At 40.5% G+C, this 25,620-nt stretch overlaps 1 protein-coding gene across 1 annotated transcript in view; it reads right to left on the bottom strand.

The window, feature by feature from the left end:
- LOC117393788 (multiple epidermal growth factor-like domains protein 10) overlaps positions 1-25,620 on the bottom strand; it is a 105,353-nt gene that overhangs the window by 68,333 nt on the left and 11,400 nt on the right. Inside the window, exon 2 of the mRNA XM_055230259.1 lies at positions 25,390-25,482. Coding sequence (XP_055086234.1) covers positions 25,390-25,482 — 93 coding nt within the window. The remainder of the gene's footprint in view (positions 1-25,389; positions 25,483-25,620) is intronic.

The raw sequence follows: 25,620 nt of genomic DNA, 5'->3' as shown, positions 1-25,620 counted from the left end.
CAGCCCCCTGTCAGAACACAAGTCCATGCTGACAAATGAGTAAACAATACAACGGAGGGAGGAGGGAGCGAGAGAAAAGAAGGAGGGGAGGGAGACAAGAGACAGAAGAGAAAAAAGAGTGTGTGAGCGAGAGAGAGAGGAGGGAGAAGAGACCAAAGAGAGAGAGAGAAGAGGGAGGCAAGACAAGAGACAGAAGGGAAACAAGAGTGTGACTGTGTGTTAGAGAGACAAGAGGGAGAAGAGACAAGAAAGAGAGGAGAAGGAGGAGAGACAAGAGACAGAAGGGGGAAAAAAGTGTGTGTGTGTGGGGGGGGGGGTGTGTGTGTGTGTGAGAGAGAGAGAGAGAGAGAGAGAGAGAGAGAGAAGAGGGAGAAGAGACAAGAGAGAGAAGAGGGAGGCAAGACAAGAGACAAAAGGGAAACAAAAGTGTGTGGGGGTGTGTGTGCGTGTGTGTGAGAGAGACAGAGATTGAAAGATAGAGAGATAGAGCGAGAGAGAGGAGGGAGAGGGAAGGGGGAGGGATAACAGACAGAAGGGAAAAAAGAGTAAGTGTGTCAAAGAGAGAGAGGGGCAAGAGACAAAAGAGAAAAAGAGTGTGTGTGTTTGTGTGCGTGTGTGTGTGTGAGAGAGAGAGAGAGACTGAGAGATAGAGCGAGACAGAGGAGGAGGAGAAAGAGAGGGAAGGGGGAGGGATAACAGACAGGAGGGAAAAAGAGTAAGTGTGTCAGAGAGAGAGGGGGGGACAAGAGACAAAAGGGAAAAAAGAGTGTGTGTGTGTGTGTGAGAGAGAGAGAGAGAGAGAGAGGGAGGGGAGAAAGAGTGAAAGAGGGAAAAAGGAGAGAGAGAGAAGAGGGTTTACAGGAGGAGGAGAACAGAGGAGACAAGAGGAAATTTTGGAAGCGAGAGATGGTGGGGAAAGAAAGGGAACAGAAGGAAGAGGGGCAAAGAGAGTGAAAGAGAGAGTGACAGTGTGGGGGAGAGAAAGAACATATAAAGCAAAGAAGAAGAAAAGTGGGAGAAGAGACGGAAGAGAGAGGAGAGAGAAGATGGGGAAGAGAGAGGGCAGAGAGACAGAAGAGAGAGAGAGCTTGGAGGTGAGAAGAGAAGGAGAAAGAGATGGTGGGGGAAAAGATAATAAAGCGAGAGGGAGGGATGAGAGAATGAGAAAGTGAGAGTAGGGAGAGAGCCTGGGGGTTTAGAAGAGAGGAAGAGCAGGAGGAGAAGTAGAATGAAAGACAAACAGAAGGGAAAAGGATGGGTGTGAGAGAGAGAGAGCAAGAGAGAGAAGAAGGAGCAGAGTGAAAGACAACGAGAAAGTAAAAGGATAGGTGAGAGAGAGAGGGAGGAGGAAAAGAGATAGGGAGAAAGAGAAAGTTGAACAGCTTTTGAATGTCCCACATCACCACAGGCACCAATGCACTTACACCCCACAAGTGACAAACGAGCGAAGGAAAAGAATGAGGGAGATCCGGGGAGGAGAGGAGGAAGAGAGGGATGAGACGGGGATGGGGGAAAGGGGAGGTCGTTTTAGTAGGAGTGGTGGTGGTAGTAGTGGAAGTAGCTGCACCCTGAGGAAGGCCCAAAAGACAGAGCTGTTTTCTCTTGTAAAGAAGCCATCCCTCTGTCCAACTGAGCCCCTGGTTTTGAATTTTTTTTAACAAATCAACTACATATGTACCACACAGCCCCTTTATGCTTTGTATTCTTGTTTTATTATGGTTTGTATTCTTCTGTCGAAATTCATATCTTCATATCAGGACCATGGACAGTTACACCTCAGTCACAATTCAACTAACTCTTTATGTACTTTTAACAGTAATTACGGTCACAGTAGTAGTAGTAGAAATAGTATTAGATAGTATTAGTAGTAGTAGTAGTAGTAATAATGGCAGTAGTAGTAGTAGTAGTAGTAGTAGTAATAGCAGCAGTCCTGGGATCCCTGTTGTTCAACCTCTACATGCTGCCGTTAGTTAATACACACTAATCATATGTCCTACCACAACTATGCACATGACACTCCGATCTACGTCTCACTGGCAGCAGGTGAATATGGACCAGTGGATTCACCCTGCCACTGCATCCAACAGATCAGTGTGTGGATGCAAATCAACTTTCTCCAGCTAAACTGAAATCGTAGTCTTTTGGCCTACAGAAACAAAGTGAACGTGTCAGCAGTCACCTCCAGTCTCTCTCTAAAACCTTCAAATCAGGCTAGAAATCTGGTGGGTAATAATGGACTCAGACTTGAACTTTAACAGTCACATCAAATCAATAACATTGGCAGCTTTTTACCATCTAAAAAACATTGCAAAAATCAAAGGTAAACTGTCAAAACAAGACTTATGCGAGACTTATGCGTGCATTTATGTCCAGTAGGTTAGACTGCTGTAATGGGCTGCTCACTGGTACTTTGAATTACTTTGTTTATGAATTGTGCTATACACATAAACTTGTAAACTAGTAGTGGTAGTAGTAGTAGTAGCTGTAGTAGTAGTGGCAATAGTAGTAGTAGTAAAAGTAGTGTTTTGCTTCCTCTTGTGTGTCAGTGGATCAGTATGTGACCCTCGGTGAGAACAGACATCTGTCCCACATCAGAACCAGTGACTCTTCAAACACATTCAAACACATTGATTTCCTTTTCCCAATTAATATCTGTAATTAGTCTGTGCATATTTCACAGGAGGGAGGGACGGAGGAGGAGGGGAAAAAGTGGGGAGGGGGAGGAAGGGTGGGTCAATGTTTGTAGATGGACGACACGGTTAATGAGCTCACAAATCAAAGCGGTGGAGAGAAGAGGGGGAGGGGCTAGAAGAGGGGAGAGGCGGAACTAGAGGAGGAGAGGGGGAGGAGCCAGAGGTCAGCCAAGGCAGGGATAATGTTTATGTGACAAGGTAATGTTTATGTGACAAGAAGGGACAGAAAGATAGATGGAAAAGAGAAAGAGAGAGAGGACAGATGAGAGGGAGGAGAAAAAGAGAGGGAGAGAAAGAGATAGAGAGGGGACAGAGGAGTGGAAAGAGAGAGGAAGAGACAGAGAGGGGGGCAGATGAAAGAAAGGAGAAAGAGACAGAGAGGGGAGCAGTTGAGATGAAGGAGAAAGAAAGAGGATAAAAGAGAGAGATAAACACTGCCTGGCCAAAAAAAAGTTGCCACAAAAAAAAAGGTCACACACTAATATTTTGTTGAACCGCCTTTAGCTTTGATTACAGCACATATTCGCTGTGGCATTGTTTCGATAAGCTTCTGCAATTTATTTCCATCCAGATCCAGTGTTGCATACATTTTTTTTACCAAGATCTTGCATTGATGATGGCAGAGTCTGATCGCTGCGCAAACCCTTCTCCAGCACATCCCAAAGATTCTCAATGGGGTTAAGGTCTGGACTCTGTGGTGGACAATCCATGTGTGAAAATGATGTCTCATGCTCCCTGAACCACTCTTTTACAATTTGAGCCCGATGAATCCTGGAATTGTCATCTTGAAATATTCCCGCACCATCAGGGGAAAAAAAAATGAATTGATGGAATAACCTGGTCATTCAGTATATTCAGGTGTCAGCTGACCTCATTCTTTGAGTACAGATTGTTGCTGAATCTAGACCTGCCCAACTGAAGAAGGCTCGTACCTATTGTCTTAGTTAAATCCAGGTGGTGACTTTTTTTTTTGGCCGGGCAGTGTATATCGCTTTGCAGTTGTTAGCATATCGGCTAGTGGCCTTAAATCTTGAGGAGAGACAGACATTTAGTTTTGGGCGAGAGGCTGCCTAAAGATCCACATAGAGCTATATTTGGACTTGAATGCAAACAGATCACAGCACAAAACACTGCTCTATTTCATGTTTATGGTCTAAATGTCTCTATGGGAGTTTGTAGAATATTTTTGTTACAGAATTTTGGGAAAACAATGAAAATCGGCCCTACATATTAACCAAAAAAATATCGGCCATCGCCTGCTCTGCATTCTAAACAATCAGTATCGACATCTAAGGGTGACAGATAAAAATAGAGAGGGAGAGCGAGAAGGGATAGAAAAGAGGAAGATAGAGAGAAAGATAGATGGAAAAGAGAGTGTTAGGTGTGGAGGAGAAGGGACAGTGAAGAGAAAGAGGAAGAGAGATGGAGGAGAAAAAAGTGTAGTGGAGTGAATACAGTTAAAGGGACGGCGCACTATGGTCTAGTGATGTGGTGGAGTGAATGGGCCGGTCCAAAGAGATTCGTTTTCAGTTTGGATTTGAAGTGTGGAAGTGAGTCTGTGTCGTGGAGGTCAACAGGGAGGCCATTCCAGAGCTGAGGAGCAGAGCGGCTGAAGGCTCTCTTCCCCGTGGTGATGAGGCAGGCAGAGGGGACAGAGAGGAGCTGGAGAGAGGAAGAGGAGGAGCGGAGGAATGGGCAATGTGGAGGAACTCAGACAGTGGAAGAGGAGGAGCGGAGGGAATGGGGAATGTGGAGGAACTCAGACAGTGGAAGAGGAGGAGCGGAGGGAATGGGGAATGTGGAGAAGCTTAGAGAAAGGAAGAGGAGGAGCGGAGGGAATGGGGAATGTGGAGAAGCTCAGAGAGAGGAAGAGGAGGAGCGGAGGGAATGGGGGAATGTGGAGAAGCTCAGAAAGAGGAAGAGGAGGAAAAATAAAAAAAATCCAAAATGGTCCAAAATCAAAAATTGGCATTGCTCTCATATTCTTTGGGATATTTGGTTGTTTGGGTGCTAATGCAACACACAGCTCTTGTTCATTAGCCCAGGGCGGAGGTGTGCAACAGATGTGTGTGTGTGTATGTGTGTCCGTGTGCATCTGTGTGTGTGTGTGCGCGGGTGTGTGTGTGTGTGGGGGGGGGGGTCCAGTCTGTTAGGTCTAATCACATTTTAATGATCTGAACCTGAGACAATGGAGAAGAGGAGAAAGGTAATGTCCACTGTCCTCCTACACACAGAAGGATGGATGGACAGAGAGGCGAGGAGGTGAGAGACAGAGAGCGAGAGAGAAGTGAGGGAGAGAAAGACAGAAGAGATTAAAGGGAGGAAGAGAGAGAAAGAAAGAGAGGAGGAGGAGCAGAGTGAGGGTGAGAGGGAGAGGAAGAGAGAGGCCTGGAGGAGAATACGAGAGAGAGGGGAAGAGAGAGAAGAGAAAGAGAGAGAGGTGAGGAGGAGAGGAGGAAGAGAGAGGAGAGGAGATTGAAGGAGGGTGGGATGGAAAGAAGGAGAGAGAGAAAGATAAGACTGAAGGAGGGTAGGATGGAAGGAGAGAAAGAAAGAGACCTGGAGATAAGAGGGAATAATGTCCAGTGTTCTCCTACAGATTAATGGAAAAAGGAGAGAGAGAGGGATGACAGAGAAAAGAGAGGGGAAAGAGAGGAAGGGCGGGGGGCTACAGGGAGGAGGAGACAGAGGAAGAAAGACAGAGGGACAGCATATTTGATATTCAAATTTAGCATATTCTCCATCCATACACCAGGCCAAGGTGGGGAAACTGTCAAATATTAATTTGGTGTGTCCTTGGGCAGGACACTTCACCCACCTTGCCTCATATGAATGTGGTGTGTGCTTGAGTGATGCCACAATGGCATTTTACCATCACCACCACCGCCACCAAGTATGGACATAGGCAGCGGATGACAATATGTAGAGGTAATTCAATAACTGTTACCAAGCAACCCTAAGGTATACAAAGGTCAAACAACAGCCCAATGTATACTTACATATACAGGTATTAGACAGTATGGTTATATTACTAAATGTATGAACAGTTTCTGCTTTATGGCTAGAGTCTGGTCTGCTGCTGACATAGAGTTTTTTAGAACGGCTACTTTCTGTATCTTTGTACTTTACTTCTCAACTTTTATTCCACAAACTGACACTTAACTGTAAAACTACCATAAATATTTAATTCAATTCAAGTTTATTTATATAGAACATTTAAAACAACTTCAGCTGACCAAAGTGCTTTACATAAAAGTCAACAAAAAAATAGAAAATACCAAGATATCCTGTCTGGCTAGCATTAAACGCCAGAGAGACGAGGTGGGTTTTCAGTCTAGTTTTAAACTGTATTAAAGACTGAGAGGATCTGACAGGCAGAGGGCGCTGTTCCATAGTCTGGGTGCTGCCACAGAAAAGGCTCTGCCACCTTTGGTTTTGAGTTGGATTTTGGGCACAGCCAGCAAGAGCTGGTCAGCTGATCTCAGGGCTCTGGGTGGAGTATTGGGCTGCAGTAACCCTCAGATAAAGAGGACCCATAGAGTCCACACATTTAAACACGGTAACATTTTGAATTGACCTAATGTGAAACAGGAGTCAGTGCAGCACAGTCCTGATGTGTCTCTTAGTATTTGTCAGCAGACAAGCTGCAGTGCTCTGGATATTGTGTAAGCGCTGCAGGTCGAGCCCTACAGACAAACAATTACAATAATCCAGATGCCACGTTACAAAAAAATCAACCAATCAAACCAATCAAAATCCGCCAATGGAAGAAAGGGCTTTACTTTAATAACGAGCCTCAACTGAAAGAAGCTGGACTTATGACAGAGCCAATGTGCTTGTCCAGTTTGAACAGACTCCACAATCAGCCCAAGATTCCTCACTGCAGGAGAAGAAGAGAAGAGAGGACCTCATACTGTAACCCAAGCAGGGTTAACAGCATTATAACACCACAGAAATAACTGAAAAAACACATTAAAACTGTTTTATGCACAAAATTCTACATTTTAAGACAGATGCCTTCCCTCATATTTTATGCACATCCTTTAAATTTGTCCTATTTAGGGCCATATAATGTCAAAGCTTTCAAGTGCACTCTGAGGCTGTGTTAGGACACTAAGATGCTTCCTTGCTTCCTTCCCTCCTCACTCAGAGGTCGGAGCAGCACCGCCTTGGTCCAGTGAAAAGGTCAAGATGCCTTCAAGTGCAAAAATGACGGAAATCAAAAGTCTCTTCAGCACAAAACGCAACCGGCATGAATAATTCTCCAGCACTTTCAAAGGCAAAGTGAAGTCTGAGTGAGCGCAACAAGAGAGATGGAGGAGAGGAGAAAGGGAGAGAGGGGAGAAGAGGAGAAAGAGGCAGAGAGGACAGACAGAGAGGGAGAGGACGGAAAAATGACAGAGAGGAGGAGAAAAAATAGAAAGAAAGAGAAAGCGGGAGAGAGTGGAGAAGAGAGGGGAGGGAGGGAGGGAGGAGAGAGAGGGGGCAGAAAAAGAAAGGAGGACAGAGAGGGGGGTAAAGAGAGGGGGGTAAACGAAGGAGAAGGAGAAAGAAAGGTAAGGGGATAGACTGGGGGGTGAGAGAAAAAGAAAAAGAGAGGGTAAGAGATGTGGAGAGGTGAGGGGGTATTTACAGAGCAAAAAAGGGAGGAAGGGAAGACAAAGACAGGAAGAGACGGGAGGAGGGGAAAGTGGGAGGAAAGTGGGAGAGTGACAGTGAGAGAGAGAGAGAGAGAAGGATACAAAAGGATGAAGAAAGGTAGGAGACACAGAGGAAGAAATGATAGAAGGAGAGAAGAGAGAAAGAGAAAAAAGAGGAAAGAGGGAAAGAAATAAAAACAAAAAAGGGGGAGAGGGAAAAAAGGAAAGAGAGAGGGTGAGGGAGTGAACAGACAGGGAGATGGAAAGAAAGGGGAGGGAGAGGTGGAGAAAGAAAGGACAGAGAAATGGTGAGGGAGGGCTAAAATGAGAGAGAGAGGAAGAGAGAAACAGTGATGAGGGAGAGCAAAGGGCTGAGAAAAGGGGGAAGAGAGAATGAGAGAGAGGTAGCGAGAGAGCAGGGAATGGTGAAGAGAGAGGCAGATGAGAGAGATAGACGAAAATACAAGAAAGAAAGGAGAGAGAGAAAGAGATTGGGTTGAGAAAGAGGAAGAGAGGGAGAAAGTGTAAGTTATTTGTGCATGTCTCAGTGGCTCTTTGGCGATAAACGGGTTGGTTTGTCAAAATGAATCAGAGAGCGTGAGAGGCGGAGGTGGGAGGGGTCTAATGGGCTGTCCGTCACAGACCGAGCACACACAGCGCACTGCAAAAACATGAGCTCAAAGTTCACTTATGAATACACATGTGTAGTAGAACACTTTTGGATGGATTTCGATGAATTTGATGAATGGATTTTACCTCTACATGTTTTGATTTAAGTGAACATCCTTGTACACGATGGTCAAATTTACCCACCTGATTTTTACTGTTATAAAAACATGAAAAACACAACTAGTTCATATCAACTGTCCAAACGTATTCCTACTTTCCTTACACATTCCTACCTTCCTTCCATCCTACTTATACATCGCGACAAGTTTATAAGGTCTTTTCACAACTGCCAGAGGCCATCATAGTAATGTTAGTAACAACTAGCATGCTAACAGCATAGCGGCATTACTTCCTGGTTCAAAGACGATAAAACCGCTTTATAATTAGATGCGGACAGCAGACAACTGTCTCATCTCACTGTATTACGCTGACTCCTAACCCTCTAAATAAATTGTTGTAAGCCTTATTATTCTTAATGAAGTATTTGTTCTTTGTGGATCAAATCTTTGTTTAGGTTTTACTGAGGCTGTAAATAGTGTAGTTATTATAAAGTGTTACCGGAGTAAGAATATGAAGTATCTGCATTGATTTTGGGCATTGGTATTCAGTGTTGGGAAGTAACTGAATACATGTACCGTGAACGTCACTGGAATTCTTGATCACACATTTAGGCTTCAAACTGCAGGTACATACTAAGAAACAATGTTGCATCTTTACCCTTTCATTTAAATACAACTCGGTGTAAAAGTATGACAAGTATTCTGAATGCAGTACTCTGATTAGACCATGTATTGAAATACATTACAATATACATTTTACTGCAGGTATTCAATATTCTGTCACTAAATACATTTTCAGTAGTATTTTTCCCATCACTGTTGGTATTTGCATTGGTAACTCCTAATTATATGATTTAGATAACAGAAATCTGGATTGTTTGAAGTAACTACACACAGTCAAATGTGAATCTGTCTGTATAAACATTTACAGTACATGGACAGGTATGAACATTTAATGGTGAATTCCTCCAGATTTTGTGCCAGTATCATTCAAAACAGAAAGTATTTATATATTTGTCTTCAGAGCTGAAAAACTTTGACACTACTACAGTTTGTAAGTTCGTATAGTACATGTCGTGTTTTGCAGTGCAGTGAGCGAGCGCTGATGAAAGGTTTCCGGGGTGAGGTAAGATGGATGGAGCCGAGCGGAGGGCCCTCACCACAGAAAAACACAACCGTCACAAATCTGCTCAGAGTTCAGCTGCATTTCTGTAAATCTGATGGAGCTATTATCCACAGAAAGAAAAGAGCAGCTGTCAAATCACACTGAGATTACCAGGCACAAAAGGCTTACTCACTAGGCCTGTCAAAAGTATCCAAAACCAGATACTAATCGATACTAAAACTAGATACTCCTTTGAGCAGGTACTATACTAAAAAAGTCACATTCACAAAACAGAAACCTTTCATGAATAACTTTAGAATGATCTTGAGCTATAACAGAACAAGTATAAGACACATAGACTAGTATACACCCATGGACCACTATGGAACCTACCTGGACCACTGAGGGATTACACAGATATAAGGCCAAATTGGAATATAAAAGAAAGTACTACTATTTAATGTGGAAAATCAGATGTTTCGTTATTATCATTGTGGTATCGGAATCGGTATTGAGTCTATTCCTTAGTATCAAAATCAAGTTTGAAATTTTAGTATTGTGACGACACTAATGCTCACACCAGACCACAAGGTGCAAGTGGTCGACACTTACATGTTCGATAGAAAACTGTGAATGGTGCTGTGTACAATTGTTCTCGGATGTCAAAGGTCATAGCAGCGTTTTCTCTGACAGTAATGGCCGTCAAAGTGCAGTTTGTTTGAAATAATGGCATGTCCAAATAATAAGAACATACTGTGACACATTCAGACTGTAAGTGGACCCATGTGGATTCATATTTATAAGTATTGTTACATTAACATGAATTGTTTGGCTTTGGCTTTGCTGATGCAGTGGTCACTTCATTGACTAAAATATTTCATCAAAGTATTTTTTTGTTAACTATAACTGAATAAAAAGTCAATATTTTCATTCAGTCCTGGCAAGTCTCTATTCTTTATACAGAAGGATATCAGTCTGGTGACCACTCCCTTTGTCGCATCTCGAGCCAGAACCAAACATTATCTTCCAATCAGATTTATTTATTTCAGTAACACACAGTGAAATGAAGAAGCTGATTGGTCAGCTATCATTTTGAGTAAAAAGACATCTCTGTTCACCTCAGATGAACAGAGTTTAGTACTTCAATCACTGACTCTGCAGAAATGCGCAAGGGTTTCAGTCCCCTGTGATATTTGTTTTGTTTCTTTTTTCCTCATAAGCAGCCATATTTGTTTTGATATGGATGGACCATGTGTATCGCTGATTGGTTAATCCACCTATCAATCATGCCTATTCGAACTCTGGTAGATTCTCCCAGAATACTTTGTAAAGTATTGAAGAAGTGTATATTCTGAGCAACCAGAGCCCCAAACCAGACAGGGACACCTCACCTACCTTAGGTAGTTCATTGGATTTAATTAATAAAAGACACCCCTTAATATGAACAACTAGGGTGTGTTCGTTTCAGTGGCTGCTCAAAATCTGATTATTTTGGAGTTATAAGACTAAAAAATTATTTCTTTCTGCTCACTGTCCCTCTGACTCCACACATCGCATTTAAATCTTCTAAAACATCCAAAATCAGATCAGATTATAATCAGATTTTGGTGTGCATATAAACAAAGCTAGTACAGTAAGCCCCTCCCTTCAGACAGATATAGGGTAGTGACTTACAGATCCGTCAGAACTAAAGAAGCTACTTGGATGAGCAGCAAAACATACTCACTCTTAAAAACTTTTGTCTAGTTGAGAGAATTACATTTTCTTCTCCAATTAATTGATAAGGTCACAATATTATAATTTGTGACATCCCTACCTACCACAACACCTCAAGGAAATAAACAAAAGCTGGACAAGGGAATGTACTTTAAAAAAACAAAAAAACAACTTAAAATAACTTACTATACACATAAATATGTCTAAACAAGCAAAAGTCCATAGTGCCACCTGTCTGAAATGATTGATAAGTAATTACAGGCTCACTGTTGACTCTCCTGGTGTTGTTATTATGGGATGTCAGTCCAGCTCCAGCCCCACGCTCTGGTGCATAGAGCAGTCCTCCCGAGGAACAGGCCTGGGATAGTGGGATTACAGTTTGTGAGTAAATGTTTTGGGGTTAGCTGACACGGCTACAATGGATAATAGGGCTCAGCGGTGGCTAATGCTAACTGCCCACAGCTGTTGGTGTATAGAGTCAAACCAGGGCAGTAACAGACTTAAATGCAAACGCAATCTAATAATCAAACCTAAGCACTGAGGTTGTGTTGGGTTTATACCAACTAGTCCAAAAGTAAGTAGAGTGGCCAAAAATAGTACTGTTACTTCAAAATAATGAAATAATGCAAGTAGTGATCCGAGAAATGACTATTTAAATAAGCGTAAAAGTATTTGGGAAGATTAACACTCAAGTAAGAGTAACTGTTTGAACATAACATCTGATTTATAAGTGAAGACAGCCTGACTCTCACCAGATTCATATGTGTAGTCCTCTGAATAGAGTTGTACACATGTCTGGGATGGCTCTCAGTGAAAGTGCTCAGAACCAACGATCAGTTCAAACCAATACCTGACACTGATTGGTCGAAGCGTCACAACAGCAGAGCAAGACGTCTTACCCGTCCACAAATGCATAAGACAGTCAAAAATAGTCTCCACAGGGACAAGCAGGTAATAGCACTAGGTGAGGTTACAGGTCAGATCTGTAGAGAGGCAACCCTGCTCACAGTAAGAATGCATGTTTTTGCAAGGTAATTCTTAAGAACTTGTAATTCAACAAATCAAATATTTAATGTCATACTATGGAACATTCCAGGCAAAGCTTTAACAGCTCCATGGAGACAAGCATGCGGCTTTAATCAAATGTTAATAGAGTTCCAGATCCAGTCATTTGTAATAGTCAATAATCAGAGTGGGTGTTTTTAAGTGAGAGGTATTTTCAAGTTTGTTTTACAGCGTGCTCATATCAGATTAGACGAGACTATTATAGCCTATGTGTTGACTTCCTTTGCAGAGACCTCATAGATCACCATTGACACGGGCCTCCCCTCTGTCTGCTGCTGGTTAATAAGTGTGTGTGATACTGCAGACTGTAGGGGTTTTAAATGGGGTTCAGAGCAGGACACAGCCCACCGGAGCTAATGTCTACTGACCTCACTGTGTAACCTCAACTACAGGTATGAGGCTAATGCTAATGATGCTAATGATGCTAATGAACCAGGAGTTATGCAGAGCAGAGAGGGACGCCACAACAGGCCCAGTATAAACACAGAGCTATGACGTCTATAATAAACCAAAGGTGACTTTAGACAGACCCATCCAACAGTATAATGTCCCATGGATCATAATCTGACTCTCTGATAAGATGCAGTTAAAGGGGAAATACTGCTCAGTGTTTGCAGTGATGTGGCTGTGAATCTCACTGTTGAGGTGAAGAAGGAGCTGACACTAAATAAACTAGTGCAGCAAGATAGATTCTCACAATATTTGTGAGTTCACAAACTCACGAGAATCAATGTTGAGATGCTCCTGCTGTAAGGTTAAAAGTCACCATGCAGCGGGCGTACCAATCACAGAGCAGCATAGAGCTTTGTGCAGAAGCCAAAGGCAAAGTAGCCTAATGAACCAAAACAAACATGACCATGGCGACAGAAGGACTTGAGCCTATTTTACAGACTATTTATTTTGTGAAAAACGTGCAGAAGGTCAGAGCTTTGTGCATTTGTGGACAGGGGATATGTCTGAGCTTTTCTCTGTAACTAAAGTTTGAGTTTCAGCTTATTCCACTGTCATGATGCTTCGACCAGATTCAGATAATGGTCATGATGTTCCGCCTTTTCGAGATGGCTTCAGTGAGAGCTGGTCCAGATTATTAAATATGAACAACTCAATTCTACACATTTATCGGCACATAATGAATCTGGTGGGAGCGGGTTAGAGCCAAAAGTCAATCCTACACCATGGCAATCCAACTCTCACAATACACAAGGGTGCTGTTCCTCTAGATGGAGTGGAGCCGCTAAGGTCTGGGGAAGGGCTCATGTCCCATGAGGAGGCCTCAGCCAAAACCTAAGACACGACTGTCTGGAACATCTGCCCAGAGGAGCTGCGGGACATGTCTGGGTCGAGGTCTGGTAGAGTCTGGTACGTTGCACAGTAAGATCCGATCGAATTCACTTTATGTATATATCAAGTTTTAAAACTGAACCATTCCAAAGTTCTGCACAGAAAACCATTAAAAACAAACAAATAAACAACAGCTCTACCAGTCCTCGTAAAAAATAGCATAGAATAATAAAGAAATCCAAAATCACAAGAATCTATCTTGTGTCTTGCTGCTACTGCTTCTGTGTTTTGGCTAAACCCACCGGTTGACTTCAGTTATCACAGGAGAATGTTGTGGTTTGGGCGGAGCCAAAGGCAGCGCCCAAACAAACTAAAACAAACATGGCAGCACAAATAGATGCAGAGCTGTAGTGGACTAAAGACGTTCTTATTTGACTAAAGTTTTAGTTGACCAAAAAGTGGGAGTTGCAACAGCTCTCAAAACGATTACGTATCTCTGTGTATCTGATGTGTCTCAGGTTAGACCACAACTCCTGCATCCAGCCCCCAACAGGTGCTATGTAAAATGAATATATATTTACATTCCAGCCATGCTCACACGTACTTGCTCTATTGTTCTCGCTAACACAAGTAATAAATGAGTATAATCTAAATGAGTGTTCAATTAGCCTTATATTAGCCCCATTGAGCGGCTGTATGGATTCTATTATTGTCCTTAAAGAGTATAGGAGGGACAGTGCAAAGTCAGCCTCCTGTGTGATAAGCTCGGTCTTTAAAGTGCAGTGTCCTCTGCAGCTCCAAGAGGACGTCCTGCTGTGTTAGTCCCATAGCCGCTTCTCTCAGTCCCTCCTATTGTTTTGAATCATGTCCCCTGAGGACCTGAGCTCTTCAGTGTATGGGACAGTATTAACTCCAATGGGAATTCAGAACTGCTTCATCTGAAAGCATAGCATGTATCACGCTCACTCCATCACCTCCTTAACACACTGTTTAAAGTGGTTAACCTCAAAATGTCACTACTCCTAGTTAATAGTTAGTTAATTATTTTTTATTATTTATTATTATTTTTTGTAACTGTATACTGCTGATGTATAATGCTTCTTAAAGACTCAATTTTCTTATGTATTTAAGCAAAATGCATCTTGTCCCAGTACAGATATATTGTACAAGCAGCTTTTGAGGTCAAAATAAGTCAGCTGTGTGCCGTCTGCATCTAAATCTAAAGAACCTTATTGTCCAATAATCAGGAAGTGTGTGTTAGCATGCTAGTTGCTGTCAGCTGTACCGTAATAGCAAAACTCCACTCTGGTCTGTGAGAGTTGAGAAAAGCCCTTAAAAATGAATCGCTGTGAATAATTAGGATGCTCAGAATGCATTTAATAAATGAGGAATAACTTTAGATCTGTTTTTCATGTTTTTAAGAAAATCTGATCAAGCGCCTTTAACTATAAGGTTTGTATTGCCTGAAGAGGTTTTAGATGTCATCCATGCATGTTTCAGTAATTTAGTGATCTCTTCCAGGTCCCATTCAAACCCTCCTTACAGTTAACTGTACACAGCAACTTGACAAACCTGATGTGATGTGCAGTAGTTCTATTAGCGAGATGCACTACTGATTATACTGTAAGTGTAGTGCTCTGAAGGGGGAGTGACTTAGCAGGTTTTTTTTTGGTGAATATAGCATTTTCAAACAATAAAGGGCAACATGCTCTGGTTTTCTCAAAGATGCTGAAGATATTGCACTTCAAACCTGTGGTTCCCAAAGGAGTTAATATTGTGTCGGTTTTGTAGAAAAAATAAAAGCAAGGCTTGAACACGAACTAGCTGACTGTGCCTTAACTCAGCTGAATAAGACCTTTAAATGTTACAGGACTTATGTTGCCATGGAGATGAATTAATACAAGGATATGTCTTTGATGTGAGTCAAAATAAGCAATGTTCTTCTGTGGAGATTGTAAATTAGCGCATGCAGCTATAGTACTATGTATGGCATGTTAAATTCTGTGTTCATAAGGGTAGGCCATTTCCTTACCATTAACATTCTTTGTAAAAAAAAAAAAAAAAAAAGGCAAGTTTGTGGAAATGCAAGCCGGCTCAGAGGATGCATGTTTTTCTAAGTTGCTCAGTGCAATAAACACCAAAAAAGAAGTTTTTAAGTTTAGTATATTTTTTGGCTAAAAAGTTACACAATGTGGCTTTAAATTCACCTGTCACTGAGAGCATGATAGAGGCTGACAAATAGGAGGAGTGTGAGGGTGAAAGTATTTGAGCACAGAACTGCATTAAACAGAAAAGCACTGAATCAACATAGAGCCATGTGACTGCATACATGCACACTCAAAATCTCAGTATTGTCACATTTTTGGAGCTCACATCAAACTGTGCAGTTTGCAGGTCTTTTAAGTACTTTTATCTAGAAATCAGATATGAATCATATTCTGATGAGCTTGTAACCACAGCCATTGATGAATATATAAAATAAGAAAATGTCAGTGTGACACAACATCGCAAAAAAAAACCAATACGTGTACATTAGAAACGCTTTTACCCCTGGGTTTTATAGAGGAGAATTGTGCAAAATCTACTATTTTCAGTTTTCTACCATGTTATAATGTTGTTCCCTCATCAAAAAAGCCTGAAGAGGTTTTATATGTCATCCATGCATGTTTGAGTAATCTAGCAATCTCTCCTGGGCCCTATGCAAACCCTCCTTATGGTTAGCTGTATGATTCTGTCCAGTGCTTTGCCCACAAGCCTATGTTGCCAATGCTCCCACACAAAACAATATACTACAACTTCACAAACTCAATGCAGTGAGGTACGATGGCGATCTAAATATGTTATATGATAATAGTAAATACCCCATAGAAGTGTAATATCCCCTCTTAAATAACCCACAGAAGTGTAATCCCCCCCTTTAATACGGCACAGAAGTGTAATACCAGCTCTTTCACTGACCCATCTTCATCTGCAGGTTTTTCAGGAGTCAAAAATGGTCGAAATCATGATTACACAAGTACCTCGTAAAAGCAAACACATTAGTGTTTTGGGCCTTGACTGTTTCTAGAGGCAAGAATGGAGACCTACTTTATCCATTATTATTATAACTATGTTCAAGAACCCATCTGCCCAACAAATGAAATTATACGACCAAATCAGGGCTGAACGATTTGGGAAAAATACTGAACTGCTTTTTTTTGTGACAAGCCTTGTGATTAGATTTGAGATTTATGATTTAATAAGAGGGTTCTGTTCAAAATTCACATTTTAAGCAGGTCCAAGAGAATCGGCTCTGTGTACAGTGGTAGCCAGACAGCCTGACAGATAAGGAAGGTGCTTATCTGTCAGGCTGCGGGTGAGTTAGAGGTCAGGGGTCAGAGGTTAGAGAGTTAGGGTCAGACAGTGGACAGGGAGCTGCAGGTGGATGTGACTGACAACATGTTAAACAATTTACAAATGTGAGGAAAACAGCTCCCTGTCCACTGCCTGACCCTACCCCTCTAACCTCTGAGCCCTGACCCCTAACCCACCTGCAACTCCCTGTCCCCTGCCTGGTCTGTCAGGATTTAGTGACTTTAGGGCAACTCTCCAACAACCTCATAGACATTACATTACAGTCAAGCTGACTGTCCTTCAGATTGGAACGAGCCGGCTATAGTGGTGCACAAAGCCAACTGACAAAAAGACTGAAAACTGAACTGGCAAACTAATACAAGAATTATATTTCAGAAGGTGTTTGTACGATCTAAGCTACAGTTAGCAGTTTATATGAATAAGGTGGGCCTACTTCAAAAATTGTAAAGAACCAACTGTGCCCATTCAAATTGTGATTTTGATTTGACTGCAGTTAATCTTGCAGCCCTAAACTGAATGATTAAAATATAAAACTAAATTACCAATTATCTGATACTTTGTGTTTAGTTTTCAGAGTTGACACCTTTGGTTGTTAGTGTAGCTATTTATGTGTTGTTGTTAATGTAACTGATTTTGTATGTGACACTTGGTTGCTATGCCGACAAGCTGATTTGAAGATTGTGTTTGTCAGTTACTGGTCTGTTTTGGAGACTCTAATGAGTTTAAACTGCTGTTGTTTTTCTCTTATTTTGCGTAGGTTATGGCCTACAGTTGCCCTTGTGTTCAGAAAATAAACAACCAGAAGAAATTTGGTGTGTTTCCTTACACCAGAACACTACAGTACTATAGCACTTTTTGGACAATCAAGGTTGCAATTGCTCTTGGGCTAACTGAAGGAGAAGTGCCTTCCAATCTGCTCCATAGGCCTCTCTGAGCACCACAAACTACTCACTACTCACATGAATTTCATACAAAGATATGGTGTCTTGCCTACAGACACAACAACAGTATGGAAAAGAGCTGGAATCGAACCTTAAACTTGCACTATCAAGTCTCACTACATCATGTTTAAGTTAAAAGTCATGTACCCAAAGCAAAATGTGTCTTTTCCAGTACAGAAATAGTGTATAAGCAGCTCTTGAGGTCAAAATATGTCCGCTATCTGCTGTGTGCGTCTAATTATTATTGCATTTTATGGTTCAATAATCAGGGAGTGCACGGTTGGCTTGCTAGTTGTTATTCTCTTTACCACGAGGACAACTCAGCTCTGGTCTCTGACAGTTGTGAAAAGCTCTTATAAACTCATTGTGGTGAATAATTTGTATGCTCGGAATGCATAAGGTAAGTGAAGAATAACTGGACCACTGCAAAACATTTAAAATGAACTAGTTCTGTTTTTCAAGTTTTTAAACAGTCAAAATCAGGTACAACATTAACAGAACAAACATGCTATGTTCTTGGTGCAATCACGGGTTAAACTTGTTAAAAACATATTTCCACTTGTCCTTGGGTTCTGCCTGAGTATTTTATTTTTGCTCCGTTCATATTTTTCCTTCATCTGATAATAGTGTGATCAGAGCCACTATCTCTCACTGTGCTGTCTTCATTAGCTTTATCTTAATCTACATTCCCTCCTTCTCATTGGCCTTGTCTCACAATCGTATGTGCTGCTCTTCTCAGGGCTGCAGAAGTGGACAAGAATGATGCTATAAAGAACTTGTCATTTGCGTTTAAATGCTGCAATAATAATACATGTCAAATGAAAAGAACTCTCTCTCAGATGGATCTGAACAAGGAGCTAAAGAGCTTTATTTGTCATGTGTATCAGATTAAAACTGCACAAAGAATCACCATCAAATTAAAACCACTATTCCAACTGTTGCAATCATCAAACTGCAAAAGCAATAACCACTTTGTGTATAGATCAAATACAAACTATATACAAATAAAACGTTGTATATAGTTTGTATTTGAAATCAATAAAATGTCCCCTATAGACTTTTTATTGATTTCCTCATTATCCTATGTCATCGGAGGTAGAATACTCCCTACAATGTAAGCATAGCGAGATTGTACCAGACTGGAATGGACAAGGCCCACACATTGAAGTAAAGCTGTGTAGTTCCAAAATTGACTTATGGATTCCATAAAAAAAAAAAAAAAAATGCAAAATGTATTTTCTCTTCCATTAGATGAACAAAATTGTGTTTCACACAGCCAGGCAAGGCAAGGCAAGTTTATTTGTATAGCACAATTCATACACAAAGTAATTCAAAGTGTTTTATTGAATAAGAAAGACAGTAAAATGACATTAAAAACGGAAATGCTGATTCCCCTGGTTTAGTCATGGTTTAGTCATGGTTTACTCCTGGTTTAGTCCTGGTTTAGTCCTGGTTTACTCCTGGTTTACTCCTGGTTTAGTCCTGACTCTGGGCACCAGCAGGAGCTCGGTCCCCGAAGTCCTTGCGTATGAGATGGTTAATATGGCACTAACATGTGGGAGATGTACTTTGGTGCTAGGCCATGGAGAGACTTCTACACAAGCAGAGCTGCCTTAGTCTATTCTCTGAGCTACAGGAAGTCAGTGCAGAGACCTGCGCACAGGACTTATGTGCTCATGCTTCCTGGTTCTAGTCAGAACCCAAGCAGCAGCATTCTGGATGTACTGCAGCTGGCTTGATGCTTGGAGAGGCCAGTGAGCAGGCCTTTACAGTAGTGTAACCACCACAGTTCACTGAAACAGTAGATGTCATCCAATGAGAGTCTCCAGTTTACCAGCATAACTGCTGATGTCAGGAAGCTGCTCTGCATTAGTAGCAGTAGTTCTGTACACCAGTTTTGTCTGTGGACATGGAGGAGAATCAAAGCACTGCACTAAAAAACTGTGTTGTAGATGCCGCCACAAACACTGATTGCGCCGCCATCTTGGTTGACTCGCTTGATTGTTTCGGTTGGTATCTCATCTTCTTCCTTTGCCATGTCTTCTGTCAGATTATTTGTAAAAAGTCTGTAGCATCTCAGAGGTATATAGCTAGCCTCTTTCATGGTCAGGAAAAACAAACATCTCATTTCGTACAATCCAAACGTTCCTTACTTGTGTTCTTTGAAATGCACATGCTGCACTTCTTAGTTGGTTAAAATCCCATGATATAACATTTCAAAAACTGCTCAGTGTGTTAGCCAGGTAGCCACAAGAGCATCATTATAACAACAACAACAACAACAACAACAACAACAACAACAAAATTATAAATAGAAATTCAAAATTATTTCACCCAATAAACCAGGAATTTCTTCTGGGACCAATATATGAAAATCACCAAATTTATATCAGCACCAATATATATGTCCATCCCTAAATGAAACAACAAAGCAGCTATATTTTAACAAAACTTCCAACTAACCCTGTAGTTTAAACCTCCTCAAACATGTTCCAAAATGTCCTCCCTGTGTCTCCATGTGGTCTCATTCTGTGTAAAATCGGCAAAACCTAGTTTAGACCTCGCAACAACATGTTCTGAAATGCGTGGGATTGTTGTTTAGCTGTTCATATTTCACTCTCAAATTGAACCAGAAACTTTTGGATTAATGGGCAAACATCTCCACTGAGCATGGGTTTGTGGCTTTGGATAAAAGTTATTTCTGAATGTACTTGGAAGCCCTGAGTTGACCTGAGCAAAAGCACTCTCAAAACAATGTACTTTTCTATACACCTCAAATAATATTGTTTTATAATAGAAACACAATATGTGTGATGTTTAATCTAAGAGCAGCTCATTTCACTGTTGTCCCACTGTGGAAGTGAGTACCTGAGCTGTACGGCTGATGCATACGTAACCATGGTTATCAGAGACGCACAGGCCGGTCACAGCTGTGATGAATGGTACCATAGTATTATAGGCCCAGGACAGTCAGAGCAGCAGTGGTGGAAGGAGGAGAGGGAGTTTAAACTTAGAAGAGTGTGCCGCAGTGAAGGTACAAGGGAAAAAATCTACTGTATGTTGTGAACAAAACAGGCAAAGACTAAATGTAATGCTTTTTAGTGCCCGATTTAATCATTTTAAAGGTTCACTATGTAACTTTTCTGGTTGCTGCTTGTCTCCATGAAGATGCTATCACTAATCCTCTATAGAATGGCATATATTTCCATGGAGACAAGCAGTTGGTGCCACCAGGTAGAGTGGAGGCAAGCTCAGTTTTTCAAGGTATTTATTTAGCAATAAAACACCTGCATTTAATAGGTTCAATCTCATACTGTAAAACACTCAATGCAAAGCAATAATGTCCCCGCCAGAAAAGTTCCTTTAATGGCACTTTACATTCATAAAAAACAACAAATGTTTAAATTTATCATGACTAAACTAAACATCTAAACTTAACATTTAAAAACTTATGATGATTGGAATTTTTTATAAGAAACAAGACCCAAAATAAGAAAACAAGGCAAGGTATGTATAAACCTGTAAAAAATACATCCAATAACCTGTGTTAATTATTGATTTATTCTGGATGAAATCTGGTCTGGACATTGCCTGAGTTTCACAACACACACTTCTTCAATACTTCTCCCCGTTTTCAGATGAGCGTGATTGACTCATCTGATTAGCCAATCAGGGACACGCATTGTGCGTTCATATCGGAAAAAATAAAGGGGAAAAAATATCACGGGGTGAAAAATATGGCGAATTTCTATAGAATCAATGAGCAAAGCTCTAAACCCTGTTAATCTGAGGTGAGATCAATTTCATTTCTAAATGACAAATGACCAATGAGCTCCTTTATTTCAAAAGTGTCACTGAAAAAAAAACAAACAGATCTGACTGGACGATCACGTTTCACCAGGCTTGAGACGCAGCGGAGGGCATGGAGACCAGACTGATATCAACCTGTATAAAACATACAGAGAGATATCAGTCTGGATTTGGAAAGTCTGGAGAGTTTTTTCAAACTTGTGGAGTTAAGTTCAAATGTTTATGAAAAGTTGTAATGTTATTGTAAAACGTAATGTGATTCCATCTTCCTCTTAAGCCATTCAAAGCCTTCCAGTATTGATTTTTCATTTTCACCCTTAATTCTTTGCCAGACACAAAATGGGAAAGTTTCAAAAGGAGAAACTATGATCCATAGTCAGTTCAATTTTCAAAACTTATCAAAGTCAGACTGGTCCTTTTGTTAGTTATAAACTGTCCACTAAATGTTTGCACCCACTCGTCCATAAAGATATGTAAATGATGTAACCTTTGAGTTGTTTCTGTACTGATGTCTGGCAAATTTCCATAACCTGCTCGTGCTCTCCTGGTCCTGTCCCTGGACTCTGGACCACAATAAACAAAGGTAAACACAGATGTAATAACCTGAAGCCTTGTGAGGCTCCTGCTTATACAAGACCCGTGCACTGGAATATGAGGCTTAAGGCTCACACCAATCGCATTACAGTGATGTGGGACAGAACGAGGGGGGATATCACACTCTCTGAAGGTGATTATGAGCAATATCGGCCTTTAGTTATTTAGTTGTTTAATCATTCAATGGTGTGTTAGTCAACCAAAGTTTGGATTAATCAAATTATTAGTCTATTTACATTATAACAATATATATTAGTGATGGGACTTTTGGGTCTTTAATGGGATCTAAATCTTTTGGATGTTCAAAAGAGCAGTTCAAAAGATTGACTCATTTTATATTTATTTATGTGACAGAAGCCATTGTCAGAAGTCATTTTTATGATTAATTTTGAAATCACCAATCACAGAGAGAAAATACCCAGGCTCAGATGTGTTAAAAATGGTTTAAACTGAGAGTGGGAGAGAGTTTACCCAATGAAATAATAGACAATCTAAATAAAATATTGCACCACAATAAAAATAATTTAAAAGCTGTTATTATGATGCCAAATATATTTTGTCTGCACAAATCTCTCACTTGTGTCGCCTGTTCTGCTTCTGGGCTGGTTTTTGTGTAGGTTCTGTGTTAATCACTATAAAAATGCATAAAAATTAGAAGAAAATTATTTGGTTCTTTTAAAAAAAATAAGATCCGGTTCCAGCTGACTCGCTTACTAACTTCACATTGCTAATATATATGTATAAGAGCAGAAAGAAGAGACGATGCAGTGAATCACGAGTTTAATCTGCCTCTTTACATAAACACAATGTTTCCTAGTACTTAAAAAAAAAAACAAAAAAACATTTCTCATCAACACCTGTGACAGATACTGAAAACATTTTAAGAGGTGTTGCCACGCCCCCTTTTTACTCTCCTAATCAGTCGGCAGGACATGTCTTTAGTCAACTGAGAATGTCTTTAGTTGACTACAGCAACAGATGTCACGTAGAGGTAATTCCATAATGCCAAAATGTGTCTAATGTGCACAATTGTTATAATTTGACAATTAAAAATATGTAACAACACCTTAAAAGGCACTGGACCTGATTTTTACTATCTGAAAAACAGCACTAGTTCATTTTAAATGGTTTGCCGGTTGTACAAAATTATTCTTCACTTACCTTCTGAGCATGCTAATTATTCACTGGAATGAGATTAAAAGTGCTTTTCACAGCTTCCACAGACCAGATGAGTAATGCTAATAACAACTAGCTTGCTAACAGCACACTTCCTGTTTTGCAGAGGATAAAACTTTTTATAATTAGATGCAGACAATACACAGCAAACTTATTTTGATCTCAAGAGCTGCTTGCACAATATATCTGTACTGGGGCAAGAATAATTTTACTTTATTACATGAAAAACATTGTGCACAGACCCAAGATAATGTCATCATTAAAGATGGGGGCACACGCCAATTTTTCTCTAATGATTACACTGTACATTGCCATGAAATATACAAAAGGTAAATTCATAAATGTTGAACCTGATCATTTCTATAAGTAACTAGACCCAAGAACACACTTTATTACAACTGAAATTCATTTCCCCATCTGTATTAAACATTACTGGCCTATAGAATGTTGTGATGACACCTGAAAGCCAGCAATAGTCTAATTTGGCATATCTCCAAATTTACAACTGCGATATTATCCATTTTTCTATATATGGCTGTCGTCTTTATGTTACACAAACTACCCCCCAGTGAACAGTCAAACACAGCAGGCGTATGATCAGTGTGCTCAGTGGACAGTGAAAATCCATTGACTCGCTGACCATGTGAAATGCCATTGTGATCATTATACAGCGCTATGGATGGATTCAGATGCACTATCACTGCTCCTGTAAACAACCACTCAATAATCACTCATCAGCAGATGAACACGATGGATTAAGTGTTGTATCCTGGACTGGCTCATGTCCTCACTAAAACCATTTTTAATTTACACAGTTGGTTGAATTGTATTGTCTTTTGTATTAAAAAAAAAAAAAAAATTCTGTTAATACAACTTTTTGTCCAATCTGTCAATTGGACAAAAAGTTGTATGAGTGAAGACATTTCGCTGTGATCATCCAAACCGCCTCTTCAGTTCTGGTCAGATTACTGGTGGACACTGCCTTATATCTGTCTAAATCTGATCAAAACTGAAGAAGCGAATTGAATGAGCAGCGAAATATCTTCATTCTTACAACTTTTTATCCAGTTGACAGATTTGAATTTTTGTTTTACTATCAATTATACCTAGACGACTGCGGGATTACACAGACATGTATTTTGTACTGTAATGATTGTCCCATGAGTAACCAGGAAAGGTGCAAGGCATTTTTGGTTGGAGGAGCTAAGGGCGTGTTAAGTTCTTCAATGTTGACGCTCAATTAACATGTTATTTTAGAGTCTTTTAAACATTGAGTGTTCCCTTCACCCCCTGCCATGTTTGCTTTGCTGCTTTAAACTAAAAAGTTTAAATGTAGTTAGTTCCTGTAATGATTTATAAAAACTAATGTGGAATTCTTTATTTTATTGCAGTCTCATTTTGAACATTGTGGTTGCCATTTAAAATTTTTTTGTTAAAATAGGATGTGCTATGAAAGTGAGGAAAAATCTTTGGGGCAGCTATGGCAGAGCATTGGCCATTCTAGAGGAGGCTAGTGCCCCCTCAAGCCTTTCCCTGGCACCACCCCTGTGAACAGCACAATGAGGAGTTTTCTGACCTCACACAGGGACAGCATAAATAATACACCATGTACCGGTAATTGTAAAAGCTCCAATTACTTAGGTTGCAGAATATTTTGAGTAACTGATAACTGAATGATACAAGCTGCTAACCTTGTAGTTTTGCCCTCTACAAAGCTGTTCTGAAATGTATGGGATTGTTGTATTAGTTCAGGGGTGTCCAGACTTTTCACTACAAATATAATTAATGTTAGCATCATAACATCAATAACCTCACATTGCATTATAATACAGAGTGTGTAATCCCAGCTTTATTGAAAGGTACAGGGGCTTCGTCAAAGCTTTGTTATCAGCTCAGAGTTCAGTCTTCTCTCAAATGTTAAAGCTCCTGAGTATGTTTTTCTTCTTTCTTTTAAAAACAAACATTTGCAAATCTAACCTCAACATTACACATAAAGAGAAACATTCACATCACATTTACCCCCAAATTTGTGAAGCCCCAGTTAGCAAGATACTGAGGATCAGCTATGCTATGTCACTGTCAACGTGTGTCTTTGTTATACCATTGAAGCCCTTGATTGACTACACATTAGTGAGTTCACATTATATTAAAGAGTATTTGTTTACATGGTGAAAAATAAATAGAGAGCAGTTTGAGGAGAATAACAGTCCTCAGGACAAAAGTGTTGTGTGATATGAAAGAGTATGTAGTATATTTAGTGCTATTGTTGAGTATTGGTGTACTTACCACTGGAGCAGTCCAGTCCTCCCCAGCCCGGCTCACACTGACATGTGTCTGGAGAAACACAGCGGCCGTGAGCACATTCGTCTGTGCACAGGGCTGCAACAGAGAGGAGGCAAATACAGGGTTAGAAAATACTTTCACTTTCAATGAATACAATTATTACACATATTAGTAAAGGTGCAGTGCAGACTCCACCTGCTTGTCTCCATGGAGATGTTATATTTTTGCCAAGAA

Source organism: Periophthalmus magnuspinnatus, chromosome 3 (assembly GCF_009829125.3).
Source record: "Periophthalmus magnuspinnatus isolate fPerMag1 chromosome 3, fPerMag1.2.pri, whole genome shotgun sequence".
Taxonomy (NCBI): domain Eukaryota; kingdom Metazoa; phylum Chordata; class Actinopteri; order Gobiiformes; family Gobiidae; genus Periophthalmus; species Periophthalmus magnuspinnatus.
The sequence above is the reverse complement of the archived record's forward strand: the minus strand, read 5'-3'. Positions and strand labels throughout refer to the sequence as shown.